The following is a 12,041-nucleotide window of genomic DNA, read 5'->3' as shown; positions in this document are numbered from 1 at the left end:
TCTGTTTGCCCCAGACCTCCATAGTTGTCAAAAAACTATTGAAAACACATCAATGAGCTACATCATTGTACTGTACTGTCCTTTCATCATCATGAACATGGGCACTAGTTTCTTTTGAGTCAATCCTGTATTCACTTTCCTTGTCCTGTAAATTCTTGCTGGTGTTTATTAATCCAGAGAGGAAAATAGTCCCCAACAAATGTACAATTTGCTCCTAAAAAACAGAAGGGACTGGAGCATGCTGATTAATTTTGCAGCCTTTAATTGTGCAAACAGACTAACATTTCAACACTACTGTGTCTTCATCAGAGTCAGGTTGTATAATTTGCTCCTATTTGAGGAATGTTTGCTAAAAACTGCAATGCTCAGCTGTTTTAGAAAATTACTGAGCATTTTTAAAAATGTAACTTTGTATTTGTCATCCATTTTAAAGATTTACTTATTCTTCGGTAAATCTTAAGACCGAGTGCCACAGACAGGGTATAGAAGAGAAATGGACATATTTTCGGTTTTGGTCTTTTTATTGAATTTGTTGACAGTAAAAAGATATGGAACGACACAAGCTTTTTCCTTTAACCTAAAAATGTGTGCTGCTCTGCGCAATGCAAATTTGACTACTATAAACACAAATTATTTTTATTCAGAGCACACTGAGGATTCAGAGGAAAACATACGCATAAATTATTAAGGAGCTTTAACAAAGGGCATTAGTCTCTAATGTAGGTGTGTTACTGTACATTTGACTGACTGTACCGGGCTCAAACCCAGCAACTATCTCGGGAAAAAAATTAAAGGCTACAGACAACAGTTGAGAAACTCAGACCTTTTTGTAACCACATCTATTTAGTGAAGGTTAATTGAATTATGAAATGAAATACAGGAATGAGATTGCTTTCCTGAAAATTGAAGGGATCCAGTTTGTGCCAGTGTCTCAGGGGGTCATTCATAATTATAATCACTAGATAATCAGGCACTTTCGTGTAGTGAGAGATTTCAATAATATACCGTCACACAAACTGGGTATTTTATATCAGAAATTATGCTGGGTGCTACAGCAACAGAAGAAGGAAGGATAATAACAGAGTGAATTTAGAGAAATACATTTCGATACTGTAGCTGTGAGTCAGTCTGTCTGACGGCTGTGCACTAACTGATCTGTATGATGGTACGATACTCTATTCCTGGACAGGAAAGATGAGGAGGAAGGCTCAGAGTCGGATCAATACCCAGAGGAACCAGGGATTATTGTACATTACTACACCATTCCTCCTATTTCCTTCCCCGCTCAATGACAAGCAGAGGAAGACATCATTAATGACTTAGGCAGCTTTGATTCCTTGCGTCTTTCAAAAAGAAGCTTGAGGAAGATCTATGCAGCATTTCATATCGACTTATTTAGCGCTTCAGTTTCAACAGTGCAACATTAGGAAGTACTACTATTATACAAATGACACAAAACATATACAATCCAATACAAATTCTTGAGTAAAAGCAGTAGAAGAAGTGTAGTAAGTGTGGTATAGTTCTTTTATTAAAATGTGTATTGACTGGTTAATCTGCAGCCAAGAGCAGGGTTGAGAAAATAACAGTAAAACAAACTGATTTTACAATTTTCCAAAGTCTTTGTATCTTTAAGTCAGTGAAACCTCTTCATTTAAAAAGGAAAACTAATTAATTTTCTCCATGTGAATGGAGACAATCACATTCAAGGACCTTTAGACGAACAACAGGCTGGCGAAAGGAGCAAAGTGAATTTGCTCTGGAGATATTTCTCTCAAATGTATATACAGGTGTTAGAGCAGTGGCAATGCAGTTTATTTTCCTTGACAGCTCGTTTCTTCAGGCATCATCGGAAACACTGCACAGTCGCAGCCTTCTCATACTATAGCACTTTGCCAAGTGAAATGAACAGGAGTAAAAACTGCAGCAAGCATAACACAGAGAGCCAGAATTGTGAGTGTCTGACCATATGACAAAAAGACGTGTAGCCAAACAACAGATGCTGCTGTAGATGACACATACATTATATGGATTTTTATACGTGATTGTGTGGCCTGAACAGTAAGAAAATGGCAAGGAGAAAGGAGAAAATAGAGGGATAAAGGCAGAGGAAATATATGAGAGGAAAGCATAATAAAAGCCTGTATTTTTCTGTTGTAGGCTTCCATCAGTCAACACCGACTATGTGCAAATATATGAGCGAGAACAGAATGTTCCCCTTAGCTGTGGACAGACTTTCACCACATCCAAATTCTTATTAAAGGCAGGGGCCAGAATCTGACTGGGCTTTTCAGACAAAGAGGCAAAGATGCAAACCAAAACAGTGTTAATAACACACTCAATCCTCATCACCCCCCCTGAACAAACCCCTGCTGTGCAGCCATGCTTTGTTTAAACCCACAGAACTTTATTCCAAATTTTAGTGGAGATCCCAAAGTTTTCATAGATACTAAACATGTCTATAAAAAACTGTATAATGATGATGATGATGATGATGATGCATGAGACATTAAGAATATTTCCATTTGCTGAAACACCAAAAAACCATAGGATGGCTGGTCCTTGGCTGTTTTTTGAAGGTTAATGGCATTGGCATGATAGAAAGCTCAACAAGGACCAATAAAAATAATGCAGTGCCTCGGTGATTGATGTTGCCTCTGGCAAGCATAAAAATGAACACTGTATGAAAAGTGATTCTCCTTCATCTATCATCTACCTCAACAAGGAATACAGATATAAAAAAAAGGGCCAGAAAAGGGAAAACATTTTTGTATTTTGTACAAAATTGTATTTTGTATTCTTCTGTATTTTTTACAGATAGTTGTTGACCTACAGTCAAGTTCTTATCTGTCATCATCTTATCTCTCACCTTAGCTCTATTGCTAATAATTAAGCAAAAAGTGTTGTTTCCCCAATTAGTGTAGTTTCCCCCTTTACAGAGCTGCATATAAATTACTCTCTCAAAACACTTCAGTCGGCAGAAAGGGTAGAAGCAGATGAGCACCGATTCTGTTCCACATATGCACTTCCTGCCCTACTCTCCTACCAAACAAGATAAAAACAAAGAGCCGTGCAGGACAAATTAGGGTGAAAATGTTTGTATGTTGCAGCATTTTTGAGCGTGCATCACCTGGAACAAACAGAATATGCTGCTTTCTACTCAGCTACTACTAACTTAGAAATTCAGCCTGCTTTAGAGGGTAATGAGGAGAAGACAATAAGGATTGATTCAACTTCTCTAACTACCAAACAAATATTAAAGTATAGTGGCTAAACAACACAAGTGACAGGAGAGTACTAGGAGGGAAACAAGTATGATGGAGAGGATGGAGACCTACAGAATATTACAGACTGATTGTGCTTTATAATTCCCTTGCTTATCATTGACTGACTGTGCTAACACTGACATGGATAATATGTCTAGTTATTAACTGGAGGAGAAAGATCTTCCTCCCCTTGTGCTGTATGTTACTTTCATAGCCCTTTAGCCTTCTCTGGAGGCTGCAGAGGCTAAAAACAGCATTCTTCACCGTGGTCATTGTATTTCTCCTGGCTTTGCTTGGCAACTACAAAAAAAAGGAAATAAAATCCAGGCCTAGTCAGTGCATTCACAGAGGATAAACTAAGGACAGGGTGACCGAATGTACTACAATCCTACTTTTTCCTTCAGGAATGCACTATCAGTTTCACACAGGAGGAGGCTGGTTATTGACTCTGCTTTGATCACAGTGAATGGAGCCTAAACTCACCGATGAGATCTCTGCAACAAGCCAATGGCTGCACACAAGGCAGAAGACAGGCAACACCAGCAGCATGCCGGCTGTGCTTCGAATGCATTAAGCTCTGGAGTGTGCATTATCATTTTCTGCTTACAGTTTGATAATCTCCATGGCTATAAATGGAAAAGTGTAAACTTCCAGAGGGCATGAATGGGGATTTAGAAGTTGGTTGGCTAGAAGCAAAGAGGCATTAAGGGTGATATGATAAAGCCATTCAAAACTTGAGAATCTAGGGCAAGTGAATCACCACTGGCAAGACAGATGGTTTATCATAACTCAGGGGAAGTGTTTGTAACTTCCTAAAACATTACCATATCGAATTCATGTGGTTGAAAGTGATCTACACAGCAGCATAGTTACAGGGGGATGCCGTCCCCTGAAGGTCTCTGATGATACAGGTGGTACAAGTAAAGCATCATCTCTGCCGCAGCTGCAGGGTAGCATCTGGAAAACCAAGCCATCAAGAATCAGGTAACAGATAGGCAGACTGTGCTGTTGGTCGGAGGGTGTAGCCACATTGGTTGATCCGTCACTAAATGGATATAAATTCAGCAGAGCGTGTCGCTCTCAGTTTGTTTTAGGTTTTATTTAAAACAAGGAACACTTCCTTGATGATAGCATGATAGCAACACATCAACCAGCTTCAAAAAATGTTTTTTTGCTGAAAATGGATATAAATCTGGTAACAACTGTTGTATCATCAGCTCTGCACAATGAAAACAGACTTTTCTCAGTGAACAAAAGAAATTTGTTCACATTGGTTCAATTTCTCTATTTGGACACACCCTCACCCTCTCTGTGTCAACCAAGGTCATCAAGGTTTTCAGGTACTGAAAAAGATACTGATTCCAATACCTCGACTTGGGGTATCTCTGAGAAACCGATCCAACACCAGTGCTCTGTTTTTCCTGATTTTAAAATCTGCATGCCTCACTTTGTGGGGCTCATTGGAACCAATTTTATGTAAAGTAACATGAATCCAGGGATTGCTGTGGCGCTAAAGACTGAGCCAGAAGCCCAACATGACTGAATGACTGTAACTGATAGCAGAAACACTGACACTGATGATGAAACTGCATTTAATGTGGATAAGTCACATCATTGCCGATACATATCCGCCTAATACGGTCGGTATTTAGCACAGTATTGATGAGGTGATGAATCTTATATTTCTGACAACAGAGAGATCAGTTTGGGCAGTTAGCATGAGCACATACAGCCACTATGCTCACAAATAGACCATGAAACAACTGCCAGCCACACAAACTCTATCATCATCAACAGAAAATCTATTAAATTGATTGCAGCAGTAACTGCAGTGTTTACCATCATCTGACCAGCGCCTGCTTTACTGTAATGATCTCAATTTTAAGGCAAGCTGCACATAATAAATATGAAGAGTTATATCAGTGAAGAGCTGGCCACTTAATTTTATAGTTAGCCTGATGGCCTGCTTAAAGCGTGAAATGTCTTACCCAATCAAGACCTGGTTCACATAAGTAATCTGTCGTGTGTCTGACTGATCAGGTAAGGTTATTAAACCACCGACATTACTAACAGCAAGGTCATCCTACATACAGATGATTTTCCTTGATCGCTAATGCAGCTCATATGCAGCTCATGTGAAGCTCAGCACTTACTCTTGATGGGGATAGGAGAGGGAGAACAAGAAATATATCTCTGTGGAGCATGCAATGAATAAGAGTGAGTTAGGCAAAGAGAACCGGAGAGAGAGATACATTAAGTTCGGAGTCATTAGGCACAACACACTGCTGTCATTATATCATACTGCATTACATTCATCAGCCCCTTCATTTATGAAGCTGTAGGAGGGCACAAAACCGGTGGCTCAGTCTGTCTGCTGCTGCTGCTGCTGAGAAAAACAGCTCTTCATTTAGGAAGTTCAGTGTGATGCTTTTTCCTCTCAACACTGCCCTGCCTTACACTGCTGTATTTAAAGCAACCTGTGTGACACTGAACCTAACTAAATCTGTCTGAAGCAAAGCTGAGGTATTCTACTTGCTTAAGAGGCAGTGAGAGCAAGAGATAAGAGAGAGCAGAGCCCTAGCCAAGTGGCCATGCTTAATACATTTTTTCTCATGCATTTTGCAGACTATAAAGTGCATCTATTAATGCAAAGCATTCAGAATAGAGTTAAATAAAGTTTACACAGATGAAAATGGACCCTTCAGATCTCACCACCGCCTCACAACAGACCTTCACTTTCAGATCAGAACACAGGTGAAAAAAGGGTTTTGTACTTAGACTGGCTCTACTTGCTAAATCTGAACACTTTTATATATTTTATACAGTGAAACTAAATTTATCTAGAGTAGCTGTTAATAAAAAAAGAAACAGACTAAATCCATGACACTGACTGTCCTGTAATAGTGTGGCAAAAATGTGAAATTTTGCAATGGCCCAATTAAGAGTTAGTGTCATAGCTGTTGTGAAGAGTCCCCTTGCATGAGACTACAATGCATTAATTACTAAAGAATTTTGGACACTGTCCTGATGAGAGAAACTATTCAGTTGTCACAAAAGCTCATTAGACCCCATGCTACAGGGGCTCCCAATGAAAAACTGTACTAAACCTGAACTAAACCTGAAGTTAAAAAAAAGTAATTTGAGGTAAAATGAGGTCAGTGCAAATCATATCAGATTTACAGGAAAGCATGCAGGGGACATACATTTACAGCTGCAACATATTATCATCATGTCTTTTCCAAAGTACGAATGAATCTCACTGTATATCCTGACAAATGTCCTAAATCCTAAACCTCTGTGCTGGCTGATTGGGCAACCACAAATTACATGACCTGATTTTCATAACACAGAATCTTATCAACACTGGCCTCAGAGGGAACACAAACTAATTGGTGAGACTTCTGCGTTGCTTTTTCTAATGATGGGCGCTTAATTAATCTTTGAAACATGGGCTTGTGAGTGTTGGAGCTACAAAGGAAGATGGCTGAGAGGATCAAAGCCGTTCCAGTCTACTGTGATGGGATTAGGAAAATATGGTGGAGGCATGGAGACAATCGAGCATCCAAGCCTCCAGTGAGGAAAATCCTTCCAGGCTGCAATCAAAATCTCGGCTGGAGAAATCACCCTGCAGTCGTGCTGTGCTAGCTGACTGACACTGACACGTGTGAGGGCGGTTATATGATATCAGGTAATCCCACTGAAGTCTCCAAACCCAATCCTTCTCTCTCATGACCCATGAAAGGAAATATACAGCCAAGTGGGAGCAGGAGGTTTCCAGAGGGCAAGACAGTCACTGCTCTTTACATTTCAGATACACACCCTACTTTTAATACTTTCTAACAGCAAATTGTTCAGCTGTGACATAGTTTTTTTTTGTTGTCTTGGATTACTGTTTGCATGCATCAATTTAGACATTTTACAGTCCTTAAAGTTATAGTTTGACCAATTCGGAAATATGCTTATTCACATTCTTGCTGAGAGTTAGATGAGAACATCAATACCACTCTCATATCTGTCCATTCAATTATATGCTGGAGCCAGGAGGCGGCTAGCTTAGCTTCGCATTAAGACTGAAAACAAGGGGAAACAGCTAGCCTGGCTCTTTCTAAGGTAAAATAATCTGCCAACAAGCACTCCTGGACTCACTGAATATGGGTTATGTGTCAGGCTGTTTCTTGGCCAGGAGCAGTGACTGCGACCAGCGGAGACTGCGGGAAGCGACTGCTTTCTTTAAAATGTTCCTAAAACTGTGGCTTTTCCACAGTCAGACATAAGATTCCCCATCTTAGAAGTGGGTTCAATGCAGGATCTCAAACCTATTGAAGTCACAGAAACCCAAGTAAAGACATTTTAGTAGGTCTGTGTGAGCATTATTTGAAATGTTGCAATACTTCTGCTGATATGATACAAGAGTTTTGGTATCAAAATTATACTTTTTTCCATAATTTCTTTGACAAATATTAACATGTTTTAATCTACAAAACTTGGTTTTCATTTAACAAAAGAAGACAAAGCTCTCAGATGTTAAATATTGTCTAAATACAAGCCAACCAAGAACTTTTTCTGAAAAAAAAATGGCAGAATTTTGTTTTAAATCATGAAGGATTATTAAGGGTTTGGTACCCAGGAACCATAATCTGAGTACATGTTTGGTGACTCCGGCCAGTTGACCATAATACGTCTTCCTATACAGTACTATCTGCTGACACCTCAACTGTCCTGCAACCCATTCTTGGACCCAAGCTGACACCACTGGACTCCAGTTTGGTAACCACCGAGTGCCACCTTCTCTACAAGCTGACATCAGGCTGCTCTTCCATTCAGCAGCAGCCTTTCTCAGGTTACCTCAACCAAGTGTGGAAATGAGCGCTCATCGGCTGACGGCCCACTGCTCCACTGCATCACTCTGCAGCAGTACTCGCAGGGAGCACAGAGGCTGTGTCTGCGCCTTGCACACAGGAAAACAACCCTGGCTCGGCAGCTGAGGCTATACCCAGACTAATATTGTGGTCTGTTCCAAAAATAGCCTCACTTGCAGTTCTTGCAAGGAGACAACTATGATATAGCCAAATCCACTATTCATGTCAAGGAGTGTAAACAGAAAGCATGCTTCCCCTTTATAAAAAAGTAGATAAACCTATGATTTTAGGAGTCCCTAAAAAGTAATAAAGACCGTACCGAAAAGAAAAATACAATTAAATGCAATGAGGTCTATAAACCACACCAAATGTACACACAGTAACAAATTATGTAAATATTAGGGATATAGCCTATTTAGAATGACAAAACATGCAGCTGCCTTTTATCCAATGGCATGACAACTTCCACTGAAGCAATAACAGGGAAGTAGACAGTCAGACTGGAGATCAAAGCTGCACTGGATAGTTTAGAGAACACTGGATGACATCATGAAGTTGATAAACATTTGGTTACCAGGAGGAAAGGCTGGCAGATCACACACATAATACAGAACTGAACGGAAAACCCTTAAATAAAAACAGCTAGCAGCCAATCATAGGCTTCTAGTGCTCTACAGTATAAGGATGCTGTAGAAAACTACAGCAGCAATGACTCTAAGTGTCCATAAAAATACTGTGAGCATAGGCTTGTGAATGATGACAGGAGATAATATAGGCTACAATAACCGACAGAAAGGTCAAATATTGCCATTTTCCTAAAAAAAAGAAGATATTGCATCAATATTTTTTAAAAGCAGCTGCGATAGGAACATGCAATACAAGTCAAAGCCATTATTTATAGGCCTGTAGTCTAATCAGTGGGTAATTTTAGGACGCCCTCGTGGAGACAAAAGAACAGTGCTGCGAGGTGCTCGTCTCGTTTCCCAGCATCACGTCCACCTGTCCTCTCTTCCTTTATACGCTCCCTAAGCGCATCGTCCGAGCAAAAAGAGGCATACTCGACTCACCCAGTACACCGGAGGAGGCTTGTGGCGGGGCAGCGCCCGGCTCCGGCCTCTCCGCGTCTCCCTGCTGCGCTCGGTGTCGGTGCCGAGAGCTCTCGGGGCCGTCGCCGGCGGTGGTCGCAGCGCTGGCGGCCGCCGCGGCTGCGGCGCCCGCCGCTGCCGACCCCGTGTCGGGCATGCTCTCTATCAGCGAGGAGCGACGGAAGATGAAGATATTCTCCGGGAAATTGTGCAGTGGTATCGCATCTCAGGAGGAGGGTAAAGCATGGGTATAGCGCGGCGGCCGGCAGGGGGGTCCGAGTGAAGGGTCAAACGAGTGTGAAAGTGAAGTGAAGGTTGTCGGTGTCGGTGCGGCGGCGGATCATCCTGGTCTGGAGCAGGATGCGCGGCTAGATGGAGAGCGATCTTCCGACGACTCCAGAGGAGGGGCAAAGAAAGAGAGAGGGGAGGGGGCTGGGTGACACACACACCTTGGACAATCCACTACAGTAGCCTAATTTTATGAGGATTTTATAGCCTCAAAAAAGCAAATTTGCGACGCTAATTTCCTCATGAGAAATATAAATATCAAAGTCAGATTAGGTGACTGTATGGCCTACTTCAAACTCACTCCACTTACAGTCCACTTTAAGTCTCTAAAGGAATACTTTGGGAACATAATAGTAATTTTCCATGAATGCATGTCCATGCAGTCTCATCCTCAAAAACACACCTCCAGTGACCTCTGTCTGGCTTCAAAATGATGCCAGAAATAGCATCTGCTTTGCTAAATGAAGGCAATAAAAATTACATTGATGTCAATTGCCCATTCATCTGATCACCAAGATGCTGTTAATAAATAACATATGATAACATACCTTTGTACCTACCTTTAATTCTCTCAGCAGTGCTTTCTATCAGGCAGGTGGTTTATCCAGTCCAGTAGGTAGACTATTGCTCCTATGTGAGTGTGACTGCACTATACCCTGTCTTCAAAGATTAAATAGACTATGACTTATTTATTAATGCAAAAAATATCTTCATAGATTAAATTTTTAGTGACACTCAGGTCTTGGGACAAGTTATGTCTCCTCTCCTCAGTCCACTGGACACTCAAAACACGCTAAAATATACTTTGCAGGCAGTTGTATAATACTCATTTTTGCCTACACAGCATTGCTTGATCTAGTTATTTCATACCATCCACATCAACAAACTATAAACATGCAGACTTACTTTACAGGAAAAATTATGTTGTCATATTTGCTCACGTTCGCCTTGTTATGTCTTTCAAAATGGGAAAACAATAGTGGACTTAAGACAAGGTAAGCCTACACCTTAAGCAAACTCACATCCTTCAAAGCAAACACTGTTTACAGTTAAGATGCAGACTCAGTCATATGATCTACTACAGTCAAATATGTATTTCTCTCATAAATAGTCCTGCTTGTCCTATTTTAAACAATGTGTGTGTGTGTGTGTGTGTGTGTGTGTGTGTGTGTGTGTGTGTGTGTGTGTTTACCATCTTTTACATGGTTTTATTAAACAGTCTATTTGCTAATTAATAGTCTTTTTGGTCAGAAGAGACAAAGACGTTTGTGCATTGATGTTGTTCAACAGCTGTGAGGTGGCAGCTGTCATGCTTTGTTACCACACAATGCAGACTATAAATTATTGAGATCCCAGGTTAAAGATTGCTCCCCGGGCCTCAGACCGTGCCTCTTCAGCGTGTACACAATCCATCTCCTTGGCCAGCCCCCCTGGATGCCGTGTTTCACTGTGCAGCCATCCAGGCAGGCTGGCAGGCAAGCAGCCCTCCCCCACGTATGGCTCAGCGCTCAGAAGTACCCCGTCTGAGAGCAGAAATTCTGCTTACTCACCACCCTCTGGGCTGACAGCTGCAAGGATCTGCAGTGGGGCACACACGCCAACGCACATGTAGCCTATACTCTGTATTTATATTCAGCGATATGCATGATATACTCTATGTAGGCCATGACGGACCACAGACCACAACACCAATAATTTACAAAGCACAAAAAACATATTCTAAGCAACACAAAGCAAAACATTGAGTGACAATTTAACTTTGTAAAAGTTAACATGGTGACAATGTTGTTTTAAAAAGTGATCAATTAATGCACACAATCCACTTTATTAGGGATACATAATCCAAAGTAAGGCAGACTAGTACAACAGTTATGCAATACTGTACATAATGGCAGGTATAATGATTAGTTTTAGTTTAAACTGTTTTAGAAAGATGTTGATTTTGTTTTTATGGCCCTTTTGGAAGCTGTAGTTTGTGGTTATACTGAAATGTGTTTCTAATACTTAGTCTTCCCTCATTGATATGAACTGAATGGACAAAATATCAGAAACATCCCTCATTTTAAACTGATTCAAATAACAAGAAAATCAAGCTAAAGAATAACCAATTTATTGAATAAACAATTTATTGACACTGATTTGCTGTATTTATATTGGCATTTTGTCTTTAAAGAAACACCATTGTCTGCCCTTTTGTTTTTTGCTCTAAATTACTCTTTAATCTAAATTGATTTGTTCCTTACTGGTATTTCTGTTTTGCAGAAAGCACCACAACTAGTCATCTCTGTTTCTGCAGAGAGATGGGCATTTTTCATGATCTGTTACAGGGTTTTGTCCACTTCTCCACTTTTAATCTATTTGAAAATAAAATGAACATGTTAAGGAAGAACCAGACTTATGTTTGTTCTGCATTGTATTGCATTTTACAACTGGACTGATCTGCACCTTCCCATGGAGGAACCACAAACTAATGAGATAGATTATACCACAAATAACATCCTTTACCACCTAGATACATGGTGCATTAGTGTGGAAATCATTCA

The 12,041-nt window shown here is 40.5% G+C and overlaps 1 protein-coding gene across 4 annotated transcripts in view; it reads right to left on the bottom strand.

The window, feature by feature from the left end:
* Window positions 1-9,626, bottom strand: part of ano8b (anoctamin 8b) — a 42,025-nt gene extending 32,399 nt beyond the window's left edge. For 3 of the 4 annotated variants that reach the window (XM_067596522.1, XM_067596526.1, XM_067596527.1), the window contains exon 1: window positions 9,193-9,626. In XM_067596522.1, coding sequence (XP_067452623.1) covers window positions 9,193-9,367 — 175 coding nt within the window. In that variant the 5' untranslated portion in view covers window positions 9,368-9,626. The remainder of the gene's footprint in view (window positions 1-9,192) is intronic. The other variant, XM_067596524.1, reaches the window with a different exon arrangement.
* Window positions 9,627-12,041: the final 2,415 nt, after the last annotated feature.

This window comes from Thunnus thynnus, chromosome 8, assembly GCF_963924715.1.
Source record: "Thunnus thynnus chromosome 8, fThuThy2.1, whole genome shotgun sequence".
NCBI lineage: Eukaryota > Metazoa > Chordata > Actinopteri > Scombriformes > Scombridae > Thunnus > Thunnus thynnus.
The sequence above is the reverse complement of the archived record's forward strand: the minus strand, read 5'-3'. Positions and strand labels throughout refer to the sequence as shown.